Source organism: Grampus griseus, assembly GCF_964374135.1.
Source record: "Grampus griseus genome assembly, chromosome: 6".
In the NCBI taxonomy this organism is placed as follows: Eukaryota; Metazoa; Chordata; class Mammalia; order Artiodactyla; family Delphinidae; genus Grampus; species Grampus griseus.
The window spans coordinates 23,689,876-23,710,038 of record NC_139000.1 but is presented as its reverse complement, the minus strand read 5'-3'; the positions used below and the strand labels follow the sequence as shown (position 1 = coordinate 23,710,038).

At 45.3% G+C, this 20,163-nt stretch overlaps 1 protein-coding gene across 6 annotated transcripts in view; it reads right to left on the bottom strand.

The window, feature by feature from the left end:
• PTPN3 (protein tyrosine phosphatase non-receptor type 3) overlaps positions 1-20,163 on the bottom strand; it is a 109,289-nt gene that overhangs the window by 11,110 nt on the left and 78,016 nt on the right. For all 6 annotated transcript variants that reach the window (XM_082657154.1, XM_082657155.1, XM_082657156.1 and 3 more), the window contains 6 exons: positions 20,084-20,140; positions 18,658-18,814; positions 15,869-16,029; positions 4,544-4,634; positions 4,201-4,262; positions 1,973-2,119 (listed from right to left, as the gene is read on the bottom strand). In XM_082657154.1, the coding sequence (XP_082513280.1) occupies positions 1,973-2,119; positions 4,201-4,262; positions 4,544-4,634; positions 15,869-16,029; positions 18,658-18,814; positions 20,084-20,140 (675 nt within the window). The remainder of the gene's footprint in view (positions 1-1,972; positions 2,120-4,200; positions 4,263-4,543; positions 4,635-15,868; positions 16,030-18,657; positions 18,815-20,083; positions 20,141-20,163) is intronic.

The following is a 20,163-nucleotide window of genomic DNA, read 5'->3' as shown; positions in this document are numbered from 1 at the left end:
GATAGGACTGTGAGCCAGCTGGAGTTCCCTAAGTTCAAAACAGGTCCCAGTAGTTTCACTGCCTTTCCAAAACAAGATTAGAAAATCACACATGCATACAAAACCGGAATAGAAACAAAAATTAAAAATAGGCAAAAACAAGATTTCCAGACAAGGAGATCAGGTGATGCCATAGACCTGCTGCCTGGTGGTTTCAGCAAAGCTTCTGAGAGTTCTCACGGTAACCAGGCAGACAAGATGGAGAGACGGCCAGGGCTGGAAGCAGAGCTGAGAGAACGAGCACCTGCTCCCCGAAGAGTGCCCTCAACGCCTCTGACTCACAGTATTCTAGAAGGAGATTTCTACTGCTTCTTGAGGCCCTTTACATTTTTTAAATGGCGACGTATGTGAAGAGAAGAGATTCTGATCGAGACCGTGAGTGACAAGAAGCTAAGGGTGAGAGCCAACACAGAGAATGACAGATGGAAAGCCCGAGGAGCCCAAGCGCACGCAGAAGGCCAGATCTGACGGCTCATCCTCCCAGGGATGATAATCATGGCCACACAGACACACAGTAGCTAATGTTTGCTGGACACCTGCGACAGGCAGCTCTCTAGGCTTTTCACATATATCGTCTTAGTCTTCACAAACCCTCCAAGGCGGCACTAGTATCTGCAGTTTATATTCAGGGAAGCTGAGGGTCAGAGAGGTTAAATAACTTGCTCGAGAAGAACGTGTTCTGAACCCAGATCGTCTGGCTCCAGAGCCCCACCAGCGTGCTGCATGTAGGTTTCCGGAGTCAAATGCTTGAGTACAAAATGGGGAAACTGGCTAACAGCACCACTGAGACAAAGACCAGACAATTTTTGCTGACCGCCACCTTAATGGAAGTCGAGGGTTATTTTCACATATCTGAAAGGGCATTGCATAGAAGAGAAGAGTAACTGATTACTGAGTCTTCCAGGTAAGAGAAGCAGGTGGGGTGGTGGTTCAAAGTGACGTGGATTTCAGCGTGTCGTAAAGAGGGATTTTTAAAAAAATCAGAGCCGAGTACTCATGGATGGACCCTGGAAGTGTTTTAGCCAAGGCGGGGAGCCATCTGCCTGGGACAACCTGTGTGAAAGCCCTCTGCAATCCACGGGTCTCTCTAGAACTAGTAGGAATACTTATTTTGCTGTTTTGGGTGAGAGGGTAGCCTGATCTCCTCAAACATACTATCCACTCCAATCCTGTATTCTGACTTTCAGCACAGCTCAATTCTGAGCTACTTACCAAAGAGAGGCCTGGGAGGAAGTGGCACAAAGATCATTCAAAATAGGTGGTTCAAAATGGCTTTATATTTGATTTTGGAATGTGTTTCTGGATAAACATTTCATAATGAAGATACCCAGATGCAGGCAAGAGTTAGAGAACTCATGCTGCACAGTATCCCTTGCACACTGACTTCTGTTATATCATCAGCGATCTGTTCCTATGGAAAATGCACGTCAGGCTGAGCACAGCAGGGTGCCCATCACTCTCCTAATGAAGCCCTTCTCACCTCTTTTTTGCATCAGGTTTTGCTGCAACACAAGCAGAGGTTGACAGAGGTCATTTCTTCTACTTTTTATGGCCATTGTGAACCTGGCACTCACACTGCTCTTCTCAGGACCAGCACTTGTCCTGGGTGGGTAAGGTCACAGCTAAAACAGGGGTTCTTGGACAGGTAAGGCAAGGTGAAGAGCCTTCCTGCTTGTTATAATGGATCGGAGGCAGGAATGGAAGGGGCTGTCTGATCACTCCTTAGCTTGGAAAGGCCAGGGAGTGGGCAGGAAAAGTGCTGAGCTTCCAGTCACTGGAGGTATCCATCAGTAGCTCTGTACAGGAGATTTATGGGTCACATAGGGGCTGGACTGGGTGACATTTCATTAAGACCTTTTCCAGCTCTGAAATTCACGTTCTGCAGAGCACAGTGTGACATGCACACTTCTGAATTGGAGATCAAGCCACTTACCCGCCCTCGCTCTGTGAGAGTGGTCAACATGACGATGAGTGACAACTTCTGATCCCAGACTACCTGCCAAAATTGTGCACAGGTATGTGGCAGGGGTCCCTGAGCGGCAATGTACTTGTTCACAAGGTTAGCAGCAGGAATTTCCATCTGGCAAGAGATTGTTAAGGCATTAGAATCCGTTACTGCCACAAGGTGGACAGGGAACTGGATCTTACATTCTTTCACTTAGTGACTGTCATCACACCAGAATAACATCTCTATCAATTTTTGGCCAATAAGAATAATCAAAGAAAAAGCTACTCTCAGAAATGCTTCAAAGGGACTTCCCTGGCGGTCCAGTGGTTAAGACTTCACGCTACCACTGCAGGGGACGCAGGTTCGATCCCTGGTCTGGGAACTAAGATCCCACAAGCCATGCGGTAAAAAAAAAAAAAAGCTTCAAATGCTAGTATTTAACAATAATACTAGCATTAGATATTTAAGATAAAACTATATGATAGTCAATAGGCGATAATCAGAAGTGGACCTACGAGATGGAAAAGAGTTTAAATGACCTTCACCGCTGTATCCTAAATATAGTCAATATTGGGTAACTGCATTTTCAGCAACACATGCCAATCCTCATGCTTACATCTTTCCCTATGCAGGGTTTTCTATCAAAATATTTATTTTCTTTGAAGCATAAGCCATCCAGGCTTATCCCACCAACTGCTGTTCCACTTTGCTTTCTGCATGGCTGCCAATGTTTGTGCCACTGAGTCGATCAGTCTCCCTCCCAGCCCCAGCTTTACTGAGGTATAACTGACAAATAAAAACTGTATATATTTAAGGTGTACAACATGATGGTTTGATATATGTATACACTGTGAAATGATTCCTAGAGTCGAGTTCATGAACACATCACCTCACAAGGTTACCATCTGAGTTGATTAATGCTAGATGTCAAAATGTTTTCAACTGTCCTCAGTGTCCCTCTCCCACCCTGCTCTCCTTCTGCTTCTAAACTAAGTCTTTTCTATGAAAGAACACTCAGAACTGGCTGAGCTTTGGAGCGGCACTGTGATTCACTCATTCTTAGATGGGAAAGGTAAATGGAGGTGCCTAACTCATGGTTTGGTTGGTGCTTGGGTTAAGGGCTTCCTCAGCCCTGGTCTCAGCCAGTCCCCACCCCAGGACTGCATGGTCTTAGCAGCCCCACCATTTCTGATGCTCTGCTTGCAGGACACCAGGAATATTGAAGTGAGGGTCAATGAATCCCACAGATGCTTTTGAATAAGTGGACTCACTGATCAGACCCATTCTTGCTGGTTGTTCTTGATATCATGCTATAACCTGAGAACTTGAAAAGTCATCTGTTCATTTAGATCAGAGGTTGGTAAGCTATGGGCTGAAGGCCAAATTTAACTGCCACTTTGCAAGCCTAAGGTGTTTTTTTGTGTTTTCACATGGTTGCATTTGTGTGTGTGTGTGTGTGGTACGCGGGCCTCTCACTGTTATGGCCTCTCCCGGACCGGGGCAAGAACCCGTGTCCCCCGCATCGGCAGGCGGACTCCCAACCACTGCGCCACCAGGGAAGCCCTCACATGGTTGCATTTTAAACGGCTATATAAGTACCTAATTAATATCCTCAATTTTGTCTCGTGGCTTGCAGAGACCAAAATATTTATTGTCTGGCCCTCTACAGAAGAAGTGTGCTGACCCCTGGTTTAGATTAAGAAACTGAGGTTCAGAGAGGCTAAGTTGCCCAACATGCATTTTCAGAGTGAAATGAATATTTTCACCACAACATGTGAAATCTTTTACCTTTTGTTTTTGGGTTATATGCCCAGAGGTGGTCTTATTTTTCTTATTTTTAGGCAGGATGTAACGACATGGGGGAAAAACACAGAAAGTTACAAACATACCAATGGCCAAAACAACAGAACACCTAAATGTCTGCAGTTGAGGACAGAAGGCATGTGGATGATGGAGTCAGAGACACAGAATCTGAGTTTTGGTCTCACCTTCCGTTAGCTTTGTGACTTTTCAAATTATTACACGTCTCTGAACCTTAGTTTCATCCTCTGTAAAATGAGACTATTTTGCCTTCCCTCAACGGCTGCTGTGGTGATGAAATGAGGGAGTGAACGGGAAAGCACTTCGCCAACTGCAAAGCACCTCACACACCACTGTCACGCTTGTTGCAGTGATTAATGTGCTTTTTCTCACGATCCAGATTTTTAACTTACGTTCACGTAACTCGCATTAATATAATCTTCGTTTCTCTGCAATAATACCCGGGTGGTGTCATCTGTGGGGAGAGCAAGACATTTACTGATTATTCCTAGTGTTATTTTTATCGCACCGAGTAAACAAGAGTTCAGTTCCCAGCCCCATCTGCAGCTCTCGCCTCATTAGCATAAACACTATTCTCCAACTGTTCAGAGTTTGAAACGGCTGCAGTAAAGACGGTGGTGTTTACAGACACACTGAAAATCGTTCCAGAATACCAGACAATCTGTTTTAAAAAGGGAAACACTATCTCAGTGTGTGTGTGGTAGCGGGGAGGAGGTATTCACGCCGGATACTCACAAGGCAATACATCTTTATATCGGTTTTTGTCCAAATTTTGAGGCAGCTTTGCAAATGTGATGGCCAAACCGGGCTTCTTTCTGTAGAGTTGCTAAATGACAAATAGAGAAGTTAAAAAAAAAGAGAAAAAACATTGCAAAAAACAGCTATGGAGAGAGTGTGAAAATATACTTCATCAGTAAAGTTTACCAGTCACAGCACCAAAATCTTAACATTTAACAGTGATTTCATATATTAAGAGAAAAATCTTCCCAATAAGAAATTCTACAATCCCCTGAGAAACTGACTAAATTCTTCAATAATTTTTTTTTTAACATGATGATCTTTGAGGAAAAGTCATAAGAAGGGGTGTGAGTCACAGATAATGGATCACAGTAAGTAAAACCTCATCTTTATGACAATTATTTGACAAGAGCTAAAAGTACGTAGAGAAAAAGAAAGAATTCTGACTAAAAATTAAATAGAAATCATTTACATTAGTCTAAAAACACTTCCCTCCAATTTAATAGAGTGAACCATACTCTTTGCTAAGAACAAGAGCATTTCATTTCATTTATTTCAGAAGTATACTCCCACAGTAAAAACATTTATTCCAATACATAGTAAATTTCATTTAAACATTCATTTAAAGAGGTATTTCCCTATACATGCAATCATTAGTGAATAATTCAGTTAAAACCATCTTTGCATATCTACAAGCACATGTTAGACACATTCGTACTGTACCTGATGTGCTGCTGACAACAGCTCTGTGAGAGGTATTAATAGTATTCTTATTTTTTAAGTGAGAGGCAGAGATTAAATGCTTTGCTCAAGATTAAAACCAGAGGCTGAACCCAGATCTGACACCAATGCTTGAGTTTTTTTCTTTGAAGTGACATTTTATTGAGGTATGACTGACATGTAAAAAGTGGTATATAGTTAACGTACAACTCGATGAGTTTGGGGATAAGTATACGCCCATAAAACCATCACCACCATAAAGGCGTAAGATACATCCATCCCCTCTCAAAGTTTCTCCTTGCCCTTTTGAGTTTTCTTTTCTATACAACTGTGTCCCCCACTTCAAACTAGAGTGTGAAACACTATTCACCAGTGGATTTTAGTTAACTTTATGGGAATTTAAAAACAACTTTTTTTTTCAGTGTTGGAAGTGATTTTTTTTTTTGCAGAAAATTTAAGAAATTCAGACTAATATAAAGAAAAAAGTTACCAGTAATTTCACAACCCTGAGATGACCTGTTTTTTAAAAAGATTTATTTATTTATTTTGACTGCACTGGGTCTTCGTTGCTGCGGGGGGCGGGCTTTCTCTAGTTGCGGCGAGCGGGGGCTACTCTTTGTTGCAGTGAGCGGGCTTCTTATTGCTCTGGCTTCTCTTGTTGCGGAGCATGGGCCCTAGGCGCACGGGCTTCAGTAGTTGCGGCACGTGGGCTCAGCAGTTGTGGTGCATGGGCTTAGTTGTTCCACGGCATGTCAGATCTTTCAAGACCAGGGCTAAAAGCCGTGTCCCCTGCATTGGCAGGCGGATTCTTAACCACTGTGCCACCAGGGAAGTCCTGAGATGACCTTCTTCATCTATCTTCTCCAGTTTTTTTTTTCACACACACATGCATACAAACATATGTAATTATATATGTAAACACATAAAATATACAGACATCACTATGTTTTTAAAAACAAAAAATGAGACTGAACATTTATTAGCACTTTCCATATTATGTTCTATAGAACCCAAGTATTCTGAAAGAAGCTACTAGGTATTGCTTAGAAAAAGTTTCAAGGTCAAGGAAATTTGGGAAATACTACAAGTCACCTTATGTTCTATGAATCTCTAAGACGACAAGTCCTGTAGTGCATAACCTTATTAAATTCTGATTAGCTAAGCATTTCTCAAGCTAATTTGGCCATGGAGGATCTCACGTCTCACAAGACATGTCCTGGGAAATACCACTATAATTTTGAAGGCTGTTTTCCCCACTTATTATATAGTGTCTAGTTCCCTGTGTCATTTAAATACTTGAAGTATTCTCTATACACATGATTTTTACTGGCTCAATAATCTATAAGGTTTTCATAGTTTAACTTTTATTCTACTTCTTGATTAGACTGTTTTCAATTTTTTGCTACTATAAACTCCCAGGAACAGAATTACTGCATTAAAGCATATTTTTGAGGACTTTGATACACACACACACACACACACACACACACACACAAAATGGAGTTGCCCTCCAGGGGTGTATGAGAATGGTTAGTCCACCAAATTGCAGCCAGTATCATCAACTAAAATGTGTTTACAATTTGAATAGGGAGGTGGAACAATGTCTTTCCCTGTATATTTTTGCAGATTGTATTTCTTGCTTTATAAACCAGCCTCTGTTGGTCTGTTTTTTCTCTTATTAGTTCTTTTATTAAACAAATTGCACAGAAATCACCAGGAGAGAATTAGCATAGACATTTTTGGTAATGATAATTATGTTATGTCTCATGCATTTTCCAAATGTTCAGAATTTCCAATCTTTCCCTAGGCTCAACTATTAATCATCTTTACAATTCCAGTTCATAACAATCAAGTAGCCACTAAGCAACTTCTTAAAGGTCTGGGAGCTTTAATGAACTCTCTGGGCTCCTTCTTAAAATAAATTCATGATTCATTAGAAGTTTTGGTTTGATTCTGGGAGGAGGAGAATATCTGAGTCAAATTCCCCTAAATGAAAATTTGGTTCTAACTGACTAACTGCATAGAAGTGAAATTCAATTGAGTGAATATAACCAGTAAAGCTAACCTGGAGGTAAAAAGTTTTTCTTTTCCAAATAACAAAAGCGTAGGGCCTCCCTGGTGCTGCAGTGGTTGAGAATCTGCCTGCCAATGTAGGGGCCACAAGTTCGAGCCCTGGTCTCGGAAGATCCCACATGCCGCAGAGCAACTAGGCCCTCGAGCCACAACAACTGAGCCTGCACTCTAGAGCCCAGGAGCCACAACTACTGAGCCCATGTGCTGCAACTATTGAAGCCCGAACGCCTAGAGCCTGAGCTCCGCAACAAGAGAAGCCACCGCAATGAGAGCCTGCACACCGCAACAAAGACCCAACGCACCAAAAAAAACCCAAAAACACCAAAGGTGTAAATGTAATCAACTTGAGATGGTCTAGCGGAAGAGCATAGATCTAGCAAAAGGCTTTAATCACAACAAGGATATGAATGTATCTCAGCAGTAATGATCTGTTGATAGGATTGTAAAGTATTAAAAATAAAATACAAAATAAAGTACTACAGCACTGTCTTCAAATTTTTAAATATGCACACCCTGGGCTTTATCTGACAGAAATGCACAAAGATACATATCAAAGAAATTTATTGGTGGCAAAATATTTTCTTTGGCAGAAAACTGGAAACAGCCTGAATATTTCCCAACAGGGAAAAGTGTTGACTTAAATTCTGATATAGTTATACCACAAAATTATGTGCAAGTAATAGAATAAGATAGACTAAAAGTACAGATTCCACTCATCTATTTAAGTGAAAAATGCAAGTCACAGAATAATACAGTGGTGATCCCATTTCTACACATAACAGCATACGCACAATGTGTATATAACATATGTGTGTGCACTTATGTATGTGTGTGTATAAAATATATTTGCAAGATCACTGGAACAAGTATGCAAGGATACACACCAAATTATTATCTGTAAATTACAACAGAGAGAGAAGCTAAAGGAGACGGGGGTCAGAAAACAATTAATTTTACTTTGGCTATTTCTGAATTACTTGAATTATTACAACATGAATTTTTAAAAATTCAAATGACTGGGGACTTCCCTGGTGGCACAGTGGTTAAGAATCCACCTGCCAATGCAGGGGACACGGGTTCCAGCTCTGGTCTGGGAAGATCCCACATGCCGCAGAGCAACTAAGCCCGTGTGCCACAACTACCGAGCCTGCATGCTGCAACTACTGAAGCCCGTGTGCCTAGAGCCTGTGCTCTGCAACAAGAGAAGCCACCGCAATGTGAAGCCCATGCACCACAACAGCAGCAATGAAGACTGAACGCAGTCAAAAATAAATAAACAAATAAATAAATTTATATAAAAAATTCAAATGACTGAAGTGAGAAAAAGAACTACAGAGTCCGCCTGCCAATGCAGGGGACACGGGTTTGTGCCCTGGTCCGGGAAGATCCCACATGCCGCGGAGCGGCTGGGCCCGTGAGCCATGGCCGCTGAGCCTGCGCTCCGCAATGGGAGAGGCCGCAACGGTGAGAGGCCCGCGTACCGCAAAAATAAAAAAAAAAATAGAACTACAACAAAAGAAATATATATATAAAATTAAAAATTTTTTACAAAAAGTTGGGTGAATAAAGCTAAGATTTTTTTTTTTTTTTTTTTTTTTTTTTGCCTTTTGAAGGGTTGACAACACACTCATTTTTATCCCTGCCTTGCCAAGGCTAACACTGAACCCTATTCCCACTGAATTGCTTCAGTGCTATTCACACACTTAGTTTCTGAAGGTGTTAGCAGTTAGTTTTCAAGTTCTTTCAATTTATGGACTCTTCTCCAGAACTTGTGAGCTGCATGGCAGGCTGGGTGTGAAAACACTGCCCAGAGAAGGGTGGTCCGGAGTAGACAGTGATGTGCTGGAAACACAGGTATATCTTTCTGGAAGGATCAGGGATGGGAGGTAATGAGCTATTATGAAGACTGTTATATTAGCCAGAAATTGAGAAAAGGCTCTTTCAAGAACTGCTCATTGGAATGACACAGTTTGCTTTGTTCATTCTTGGGCTAAAGGTATGTGAAGCAGGCAAGAGCTCCTAGCCTTTAAGGTCCCTTAAATTCTGCCCTAGAATGAGAGCAATCTGGAGGCTGGAGAAGGTCACAGGGACAGAGGGTTATAAGATCACTTAGTTTTATTAAAATCTTACTTTTTATGTCCTCATATGCTTTGTTCTCATCATATCAGAGTGTAGTTCTAAGCAGCTGTGAGCGTAAGGGTGAATTATAAGAAGATCAGCTGAGAGGGTTTGCTGTGGAACAACCGTATTTAAATTGCAGCATCGATATCACCGGCTCTGGCCTCCAAAGACAAAAACTGAACAGTGGGAGCTGGAGTTGACCAGCACAGTTCGGGGATGGATAAGACATACAGTTTTCCAGTTTAAACATTCCTCCTTTGAAAAAATCATCTAAAAGTAGAGAGGGGGCATCAGGAGATGACTCTGATCTCCTCAGACTTTTGGCCCAACCAAAGATGGGAAACCTGCTCACATCGCTCAGATAAAGGCTTTGGACACCCAACTGGCTCCATCCAGTGGATGCTGGCAAGGGCTGGCACAGTGGAAGCAAGCACCCCATCAACTGCACAACCAGATGAAGGGGGAATTCTCACTGGAGTTCTTGAAGACTGAGAACCCAAGAAGGGGGAAGAAAAAAGGAAAAAAAAAAAAAAGAAAAGAAAAAGAAAATGGAGGGACTGGAAGGGACAATGAGTAAGGAGAGCAAATAGTAGAAACGGACTCCCTCTCATGCCCTTGGCAATAACCCAGAGTCTAGCGCAGGGCAACGACTTTCAAAACAGCTATTTACTGTGCTTTCTGTATCAAGCACTAAACTGTGGTCTCCATGAAGGCAGGTGTCTTGTTTGTTCTGTTCACCACCATAAACCCTAGGCCAGCATTGTGCCTGGTACATAGTAGGTGCTAAATAAAATGTTTAGAGTCGAGGAATAACGGGATCTGCTGCTGTGGACAAAGGGGACAAAGCACTTGAGTAAAGCAGGACGAGAGGTGGCATGGAGGCACGTAACTAAGCTAAGGGTAGCCCGTCTTTCATGAAGGCCTCGAGAGGCTGTCCTCCACTTTGCAGACATAAGAACAACTTACTGCTCACGGACAGCTCGTCCACACTGGGGACTTCCACTTTCCCTTGTACCTGACAGACCCAGTCAGGGAGCAAGGACACTGCTGACGGGGTACTCAGAGTTTCTCTCTACCTTCCTGTAAAGGTTTGCTGAAATGAACTGACATTGTTGCTGGCAACCTGGGGACTTCCAATAGTGCCACTTTATTACCATTTTTAACAGTGCTACTTTAAGTCACAGCACCAAACGCAGATCCCAGTGCTGGCGCACTCAAGTATTCTTGCAGCGTCCCTTTCACAGATAAATACTTGACAATGAGGTGGGGTGGCAATTCCTTTATATTGGTCCCCGGCACTTGAAATGTAAAGGCCACTCGCGTGGTCATTCCAAAGCCCGCAGTTCGCTCCCTGTATTCCAAGTGTTATACTTGATAATGTCTGCCTTTCTTAAAAGAAAAAAAAATTTTGAAAAATTAAAAAAAAACTTTTAGTATGAGCGCTGATCTTGAAGGTACACCTACGTGTGTAAGTCTTCAGCTGCCTTTGTCCTTCCAAATCAACTTTTATAATGATCACAGCGACCAGTAAGTCACCTGTTTTGACAGGAATGGATGTTTCTTACAGTGGATGATGTAGGAGTGGGTTCGGGAGAAACAGTGGTCAGAAGAGAGAAAAAGACGGCTTCTGGTTTTGGCAAAGAGGGAAGATGCTGAGGTGGGAGGGGCGGGGGTATCCGAGTTTGACTTGACCTCTGGTGGAGCCTTGTAGCCACTGCTCTAACTCGTCAGTCCTGAGAGGTGGGAGGATAAATGTTTCTCATTTTCTATCAACGGCATTCCACAAGTCTCCAAAGAGCTTGCAAGGCCATTGGATGAGGCTGAGCACAAGGGGCCTTTGCTTGCTGGGAAACCAGTTCTCAAAGGACAGTTAACATCATCACTTAGCTTTTATCCAGCACTGTCTATACCAAATGCACACCCTTTCCCTTGCCTAAACGGAAGGCTCAACTCGGAAAAAGCATGAGAGGAGCCACAAATTACTCTCAGGAAGGAACGACCCTGGGGCTGAGGCAACGAGTTCTTTAGAGGAGGAGAGCATCCTGGTGGTGGTAATGGACTTGGAGCCTTGTGAAACCCAAGTCTGGGCGCCTTTACACGAGAGACAGAGGGACGCCCTACCTTGCCTGAACACAGTATTTAGGCAGTTCGAGGCTGGTCACAAATGCTGGCAAACTGCCCACATTGAGTAGCTCACACTGTGTAGCTCCTGGAGGGAAGGGCTCATATCAGAGGTTGAGTGAAGAACTGGGTCATACCGGGTGAGTTCTGACAATGGACTTTTCAACATAGATTCTAATCCCAGCTCTGTCTCTGCCCAGCTGGGTGACACTGGGCAAGTTCCATAGCCTCTGAGCCTTGTTCTCTCCACTTATAAAGGAGTGATCCAAATAATTCTGGCCATATCTGTCTCACGGAATTGCTGTGAGAGTCAATTGAGACAACATATGTGAGACACACTTGGTAGACTCCGAAGTGCTATAGAAATGCTAATTATTAAGCATGATTTTATTATAGCTGGGACCCAACGCTTTCTGGAACACATTTGTAATTGTTTCTGAAAGCCATGGGAGGGACAGGGGAATTCCATTAATGAAGAAAATGCTTCAAAGCAAGCTTTGCTGAAAACCAGCTTGTCATTGCAAAAGGGATTCCATCCACTGCCCAGCTACCCCAGGACAGGCCCTTTGTGCTGCGGAGTGGGTGGCATGGGCACCTGCTAGGAACCAGCGCCCACTTCCTGCTCCCGTTCAGAGCACAGCCTCCGACAGCCAAGCCGCCCACCCGCTGACGGCACTGGAGGAGAAGCAGGTGGGGAACCAGAATGGCCGAGACTCTGGGAGTCAGACAGTGCTGGGTTCCACCTCTTGTGTGGACTGGGCAGGTTCTTTACACTCCTCTATTTAGGAATGATAATAGTTGTTGCTTTTTGCACCCTGACTGTGCGTCAGACAACGCATGAAGTATTTATCTCATCTAACTCTTACAACCAGCTCACAAAATACCCAATTTACAGATGGGGAAGTAGAGGCTACAGAGGTTAAGGGATGTGCCTGAGGTCACCCAGGAAATGAGTGGTAGAGTCAGGATTTGAAGCCTGCTTGGCTCCACGTGGCTAGACAGCATCTCAGATCTTTTCTAGCTCTGATGTCATGCTCTTCTAACAACTCTCACGTAGAAACGGCACGTTGTTGTTACCTATCTAATTACACACAGGTTCTACAGCTGTTAAGAGAACACGCTCCATGAGTTAAGCCTGCCTGGTTTCCAATCAGGCTGTGCCGTTTACTGTGAGGTAACCTCTCCAAGACCCTGATCCAGCCCTACAGCAGGCTGCTGTGCGAATGCTGTGAGACACGCCTATAAAGCCCTTGGCACACAGTAAGGGCGCATTGAAGGTTTCCCTTTGTCTTCCTTTAGGATTCCCCTCCTCTAGCAGCTATGTGAGACAACTTCTCCCACCTCTAGCAGTGGTTGTTAAATTGTGTTCCACAGTCTAGGGGTCCTTGGGGGGCAGTGTGGAGACGGACAGGCAGGGCTCCATGGATCCCACCAGCTCCATCACAGAGCAGATCTGCTGTTATCTGTTCTGTATTTTGGAATTCAAATTTACTTATTTAAAAAGAAGGTTTTTTGACTTAATTTCTAGGAAATGTTTAAACTAAATGAAGGAAATGTGTACGTACTAAAATTTAACCCTAAAAATTCTATGTTCTCCATATCTTATTTCTTCTCTAGTCCAACCAAAAGCTCTAAAGGCAGGACTTAGGATGGGCAGCAGCGGGACAATGGTTCTGGTACGATCTTTACTCTCCCATCCGCACGATCAGCTTGTGCATTAAAACCTCCTGGTGATCTTGTTAAGAAGCAATAGCCAGGCCCCCTCCCAGTGTGGCTGATTCAGTAGTTAAGGGCTGGGCCCGTTGAAACAAGCTCCTCAGGTGATATCCGTACAGATGGTCAGGGTGTCACCCTTTGAGAAATACTACTTAAAAACACAGGGGGACAAGTGGGTACTTCTTTCTAAAGCATTTTTTATCTTCCTAATGAATTTCAATGAACACTGTTCAAGGAAAACCTGATAGGGGATTCCTGTATGTAAAACAGGAAAGTGCAGGGCATTTTCTGCAGCATCGGTCAAGACCAGGCACCGTCTTTTTCCTCACCAAGAGCCCACAGCGCCTCCTTGTGGACAATCTTATCAAAGAGACCCGGTTCGTCTCGGGTGAAGGGCTTCCATCACCTGGCGACATCTCCCAGGACTCCTTGAGCGCTGCTCACCCCCGGGAGGCCTGTTTCCCTACCTGACACCCTCTGAGCTTAGTCTGCATTAGGGTCCAGGAGGCTGTGACCCTCCTGGAATACCCTCTCCTCCACACTTAATCCCATCCATCCTCTATTAACATTACATCTCACCCCAGAGGACCTCCTGGAATCCTCTCACCTCCAGTCCCTACACAACATACAGTCTGTGGAATGAAATCTCACCCTATCTTGGTCTTTAGCTGTTTCTGGGACTCGTGATACATTCCCACAAATATACCAAAATTAGACCGTAAGCTCCTTGGGGTCAGAAATCCCCCTTCTCCTTCCCTCACTGTGCTCCTGATGTAGCATTTGGCACATGGTGAATACCTAATACTCGTTGAATGAAAGAACAAATGACTCCACAGTGCCGTTCCCCTCTGACTTTCCTTTCCAACTCCCTCCAAAAAGAATAAAACTGATATATTCTGGCTTTTAAGTGCTCCTTGTTTCAATTATTTTGGAGAGTGTTTAAATATAATTGAGTTTTAGTGTTTAAAATGTTTGTCTCGGGGCTTCCCTGGTGGCGCAGTGGTTAAGAATCCGCTTGCCAATGCAAGGAACACGGGTTCGAGCCTTGGTCCAGGAAGATCCCACATGCTGCGAAGCAACTAAGCCTGTGTGCCACACCTACTAAGCCTGCGCTCTAGAGCCCGTGAGCCACAACTACTGAAGCCCTTGCACCTAGAGCCCATGCTCCGCAGCAAGAGAAGCCACCGCAACGAGAGGCCCACGCACCGCAACGAACAGTAGTCCCCACTCACTGCAACTAGAGAAAACCCACGCTCAGCAATGAAGACCCAATGCAGCCAAAAATAAATAAAATACATTTTTAAAAAAAGTATGTCTCAATTTTGAGCTTTTTTGCAATGAAAAGCCAGAGAATACAACTTCTACCTTTTCTTCTTTTAAAATCTTAAGCCTACCTAGCCTCCTGCAGGCAACTGGAAAGAAGAGCTCTCTCTCTTTGTAGATGTTCAGTATATGTCTAGCAATTCTATCCAAGTAACTGTATTATTCCTACCCTCTTATCCTGATTTCAGCTTATTTTTTGTCTATATTATCTGTCAAGGCTGTCAAGTTCAAAATCCCCTATTGATTGTTTTTGGTGGGGCCAATTCACCTTTCCCTTGTGGGATTTACTTTTTACTATTGTTCAATACACATTGCTTTAATAATGTATTTTATTTACATTCTATTCCTTACACCATTATAGAATAAACCTTTCTCTCACTCAAGACTCTCTGCTTTGCTTCCTTCCTGTTTGATACTCACATTACTCATGCCTTCCTGAATCAATATGCAGTCACATATATTTGATAAATGTCCTAGTTTTGCTTCTGTGACTTTTTCCTTTATACAACTTTCCAATAAACTCTGCAGTGCAGATTTCCGCTTTTGAATCTGACCTGAGACTCTCTCCTAATTTAGGGATCCAGACTGTGTATGTTGTCATTAATCATGATCAGTTTTCTTTCACTGGCCTACTTTATGCTTCTCTGTGCTCTTGTTACCTTTTTACTGCACGAACTACTCTGTTTTCTACAACTTTTTAAAAATGTGGAAGACAAACATACTGTGTTTTCATTCTGTTAGTGATCAGTAAAGCTGACTTGAACACAAGTCTCCTTGGGTCCTACTTTGTTTTGTGAAGTCTCTGCATGTGCCTTTGTCAACAGGCTCAATCCCATGAGCAGAGGTCGCTCCTGGGGAGGGAAGACGTGGTCTGACTTTGGTTTCGTGTCCACACAGTTCTGGGGGACTTGGGAAGCCCAGCCCCTGTGCCCTCACGGGGCGCAGCTCCCCCAGCATCCCTCTGCACCCATCCACGCCGCCTCTCCACTACCTTCGACTGCCGAGTGTTCTGAGCTTTTGTGTTGGCAGCTAAACATGCTCAGAGTCCCACCTCCTCGATTTCTGATGTTTCTCCATGACTCCTGATCGTTACTAGAACGGGGGGCAAGCGATGGGCCATGGTCCCCAGCCCGCTTTCTCCCTGAGGTCATGAGTCCCTCTGTGGTCCCTCCATGAGCACAGCTGCCTGGTGACTTAGATGACCTGGCAGCAGCTGAGCAGCCCACCGAGGCACTGGGGGTCTCTTACCTCAAACTGGATCAGCACCGTCCCGCTTTCGAGGCCCTTCTTTAGCTGTTCCATGGATCCCTCCAGCGTGCCTCCACCCTCCGGACACACGGGGAAAATGGCCTCTGGGAAAAGCTGGTTCAGTTCATCTTCAGATTTGATATCAGCAAACGAGTGGACAGCTGTAGCGGACGAGAAAGAGCTTGTCTGGCTTGTGCAGCCACGTGCTGGGTGATGGGATTCCTCCCCCCAAATTAGACTTATGACACCTGAATGCAGATGGTTTAAAACATCTTATTAAATGATTAAGCACATGGTAATCATTTTCACCAAAGATACAACTTCTCGTTGAATGATTCAATAGGTACTAATTATACAAAATGCCTCTCCCGTTGCGGAGCACAGGCTCCGGACGCGCGGGCTCAGCGGCCATGGCTCACGGGCCCAGCCGCTCCGCGGCATGTGGGATCCTCCCGGACCGGGGCACGAACCCGCGTCCCCTGCATTGGCAGGCGGGCTCTCCACCACTGCGCCACCAGGGGAGCCCGCTGGTTAGTTTTAAATGACTGTGTTTAGAACGCAAGAGGCTTTTGCCAAGGATAAGAGAAAGGGAAAGGACGTTTTTAAAGCAAACAGATTGTCTCCCTGCGCTCTGTGACCTGGTTATTCTTCTACCCCTGCTCTGCCCTCCTTCTCTGGTCCCTTTCATCTGCTCCCTTAAAACAGGCATTTTCGCAGGCAACTGGTGCGGGGTCTGACCCTCTCTCCACACCACCACCGCCCCGCAGAGCTCAGTCAGTTAGTCTGTAACTCGAGGCCATTGTTAGGTGGGAGGCTCCCAAGTAAACATCTCTAGTCTCCTCTGTGCTTCCTCTTTGGAAATCTCCCTTCACATCAGACTCAATACGGGTAAAAACAAACAGAGGACCCCCCTCTCCCCAACCATGCACAATACTTCCCAGCCTCATGTGCCTCTTTCTGTCTAGTCACTTCAAACTTTGGGATCATCTCTGAATGTTCCCTTTCTACCCAGAAAGAGAAGTCACTTCCCTTACCCAAGAGCCTTCAATGACTCCCCACTGCCTTCAAGATAACAGGAAAGGAGAAAGAAAGGAACCACTCTTGTGTTTTCCACATAGCTGAACTGAATCCTCACAACTCTGAACCGGCGGTCTTTATTCCCATTTTACAGATGAGGACACTGATTCACAGGGCAAAAGAGCTGTCCAAAGTGACCCAGCCTGTCAGGGTGGGACACGGGAATTCAGTCCACATGTCTGACGCTAAAGACCACATTCTCTCCACTGACCACAGAAGCTCAGATCTTCTGCTTATTTTCATGATTTCTGTCCTATCTGCTATCCCCTATGTTACTATTTTTCTTTTAATCAACTCATTTTTTACTTGAATGTTTCTTTGAAAAATGAACTTACCATTACAGTGATAGAAAATCAGTGGCACTGCTCTTTAAGCTCTAATCGTCTACAGACATCTGTTTCCCTCACCTCACACAGGCGCCAGCCCTTTGCCATGGGCTGGTGGAGGACCCCCTCCCCACCGGCCCGGCCGGAATGCTCTCGTTCCAGCCCCTCGTACTGGCCAGCACGTCACACGGCACTGCATGTGGAGAGGCCTGCTCCCGATCGCTGGATTCCTTCCTTCTCTATTATCACGTGGCCTTACCAGACACACGGCAACTTACTTAACCTCTCTGTGCTTCCTCATTTGGGGGTAGGAATACCAACCTCACGAGAACATTGTAAGAGTTGAAGAGGATAATTACGCAAAGCAATTAACACAGTGCAGGCACTTCGCTGGTGCTGCAGAGACATCAGCTACTGTCACTAGTGACCCCTACTGTGTGCCGAGCACGGAGCTGGGTTTGGTGGGGATGGGTGGTGGGAGGAGGTGGGTAGGGGTCTGGAGAGATCTGGCAGGGCCTCACGGAGGAGGTGGGATGAGAGCTGGCACTGGGGGTTTCGGTGGGAACAGAGAAGGCAGGCATGAGGGGGCGTGGGCTGTGCCGACAACTGTGAGGGCAGAACGGAGACGCGGGGCCGGGGCTTGAGTCGCGTACTTCATTCACCTGCAGTATTTGAGAGCTGGGAAGGAGGACGCGAGGACTCGGCTTATTGCTTTATGACAACAACGACAACAACGATAATAGTAGCTGTATTCAACAGAGGTTGCCTTTCAAATGCCCACCAAGTACTGGGCAGCATCTTTGATGCCTTCCAGCATGAGTATCATTTACTCTTCCGAGGGACCCTTGCAGGTAGCGACTATGTCATCCTCATTTTACATTAGAGGAAACGGAAACACAGATTGGGTGAGAAACTTGCTCAAGGTCCCTGAACCCAGTAGGAGGCAGAATTTGAAGAGCCCCAAGGCAGCCAGGCTCCTGCCCCACTCTGCTTACCGCCTCTGCAACAAAAACCAAATGCACATGAATAAAATATAACCTGGTCCTTTGAGGAAGGGTTGAATATGCAAATGCAGGCAGGGCCAGGCAGCTAAGAGGGGTGTGTGAAGTGGGCTGAGTTGGGCCTGGGAGGAATGGGGGAGGGGAGGGTCACATCTAGTATAAAAAGGGGTGGAGGGTGCTGCCTACCTGCAGAGGACTGGCCATGAGGGGTGGGGCCCTGTGGAGGCAGATCTCCATATTTTTCAAGGGAGAAGTTGGCCATCAGGTGGTCACGGGAAAGCCCTTGATTTTCCCGTGTTGGCTACAAGTGCAACATCGCAAAACCATGGAACAGGCTGTGGAAGGCCCTCTTTGCTAAGGCTCCTCCCCCGCGGGTGGCTGTTACCTTTCCTCCTGATCACCAGGGCCAGCTCCCGTGTGTGCGACTCCCGGCTGGCTTTGATGAACATCACCACTTGGTCATGGGTGTGTTCTGAGATGTCCCGGCCGTTGATTAGCACGATTTGATCCCCTTCATTCAGCTTAGGAATGCAGGTGTCCGCCTGCATGGGGGAAGAGCGAGTTTCTTCTGTTATCATAACACAATCCTCAAGGGAAGAACCTGATGTCTTCTGAGCCCCGACACTTGAGACCATGACCAAGTTCTCTTCTTCTCCCTCAGGCATTACTGTCTTTATTTTTGCCTCCACTGCAATGTTGACATGGTAGCTGGCAGTGGGATTTTAAAGGAGTCCTGCTCAGAACCTACGTTATGAAACATTTTGGAGTAAAGCTAAGAAAACTACTGAGGCTATTTCTCTATGGTAGCCAGGCTACTGTAATGTCACAATGACTTCAATGCCTCTATCTTTTGTTGTCTAGATGTGTGGTTAGAAAATGATTCGTCAGGGCTTCCCTAGTGGCGCAGTGGTTGAGAGTCCGCCTGCCGATGCAGGGGACACGGGTTCGTGCCCCGGTCCGGGAAGATCCCACATGCCGCGGAGTGGCTGGGCCCGTGAGCCATGGCCGCTGAGCCTGCGCGTCCGGAGCCTGTGCTCCGCAACGGGAGAGGCCAAAACAGTGAGAGGCTCGTATACCGGTAAAAAAAAAAACAGAAAAAGAAAAAGAAAAAGATTCGTCAGCTAAAAGCGAGTATTTATCTATCTTGTGATGGAGAAAGGCTTTGCAAACATAACCCCAAAGGCAGAAGCCATTATGGAGAGAAGCCATGCATTGAACAGTGTGGGAATGAAAGGCTTCTTAACTCACAGAGGCCACAAGCAGTAAGAAAAGGTAAACCACAAGCTTAAGAGTAAAACTCCCAAACAGGCACCTTCTTAGGAGGCACAGGGACCCTTTGGTGCTCACTGTTATACAAAAGCAAATCACCTCCTAGATGCCTAGAGCCCCAGACAGAGGGCTGAGGGTGGGGAGGGGGAGGGACACAGGGGCCGTGAGCCCACTCGGAGCGAGCAGAACAGCAAACTCTAAGCCCCAGTTTCCTTCTTTCGGGCAGGGCTTCTACATTTCAACGTGCACACCAGTCATCCGGGGATCTGGTTAAAATGCAGATTCTGGTCCAGGAGGTCTGGGTGGGGCCCAAGAGTCTGCATTTCCAATGAGCTCCCAGGTGATGCTGGTGCTGCAGCTTCGGGGACCACAATGAGCAACAAGGCTCTGGAAAACGGCCTCCATTCTTTCCTTCTATCTATGTGCATATGCATGTACGCACACTCTCTGCTGCCAGTAACAAAGAAACAGGACACAGAAACAGAAATCTGTTACATGTAGGGGAAAGCAAACTTGGGAAATAACAGAATATGTTTACTTACAGGTGACTCTGGGTTTATCCTTGATACCACAAGAGGCATCTTTTGATCCACTCCTCCCTGTAAACATGTAGATTAAAAGA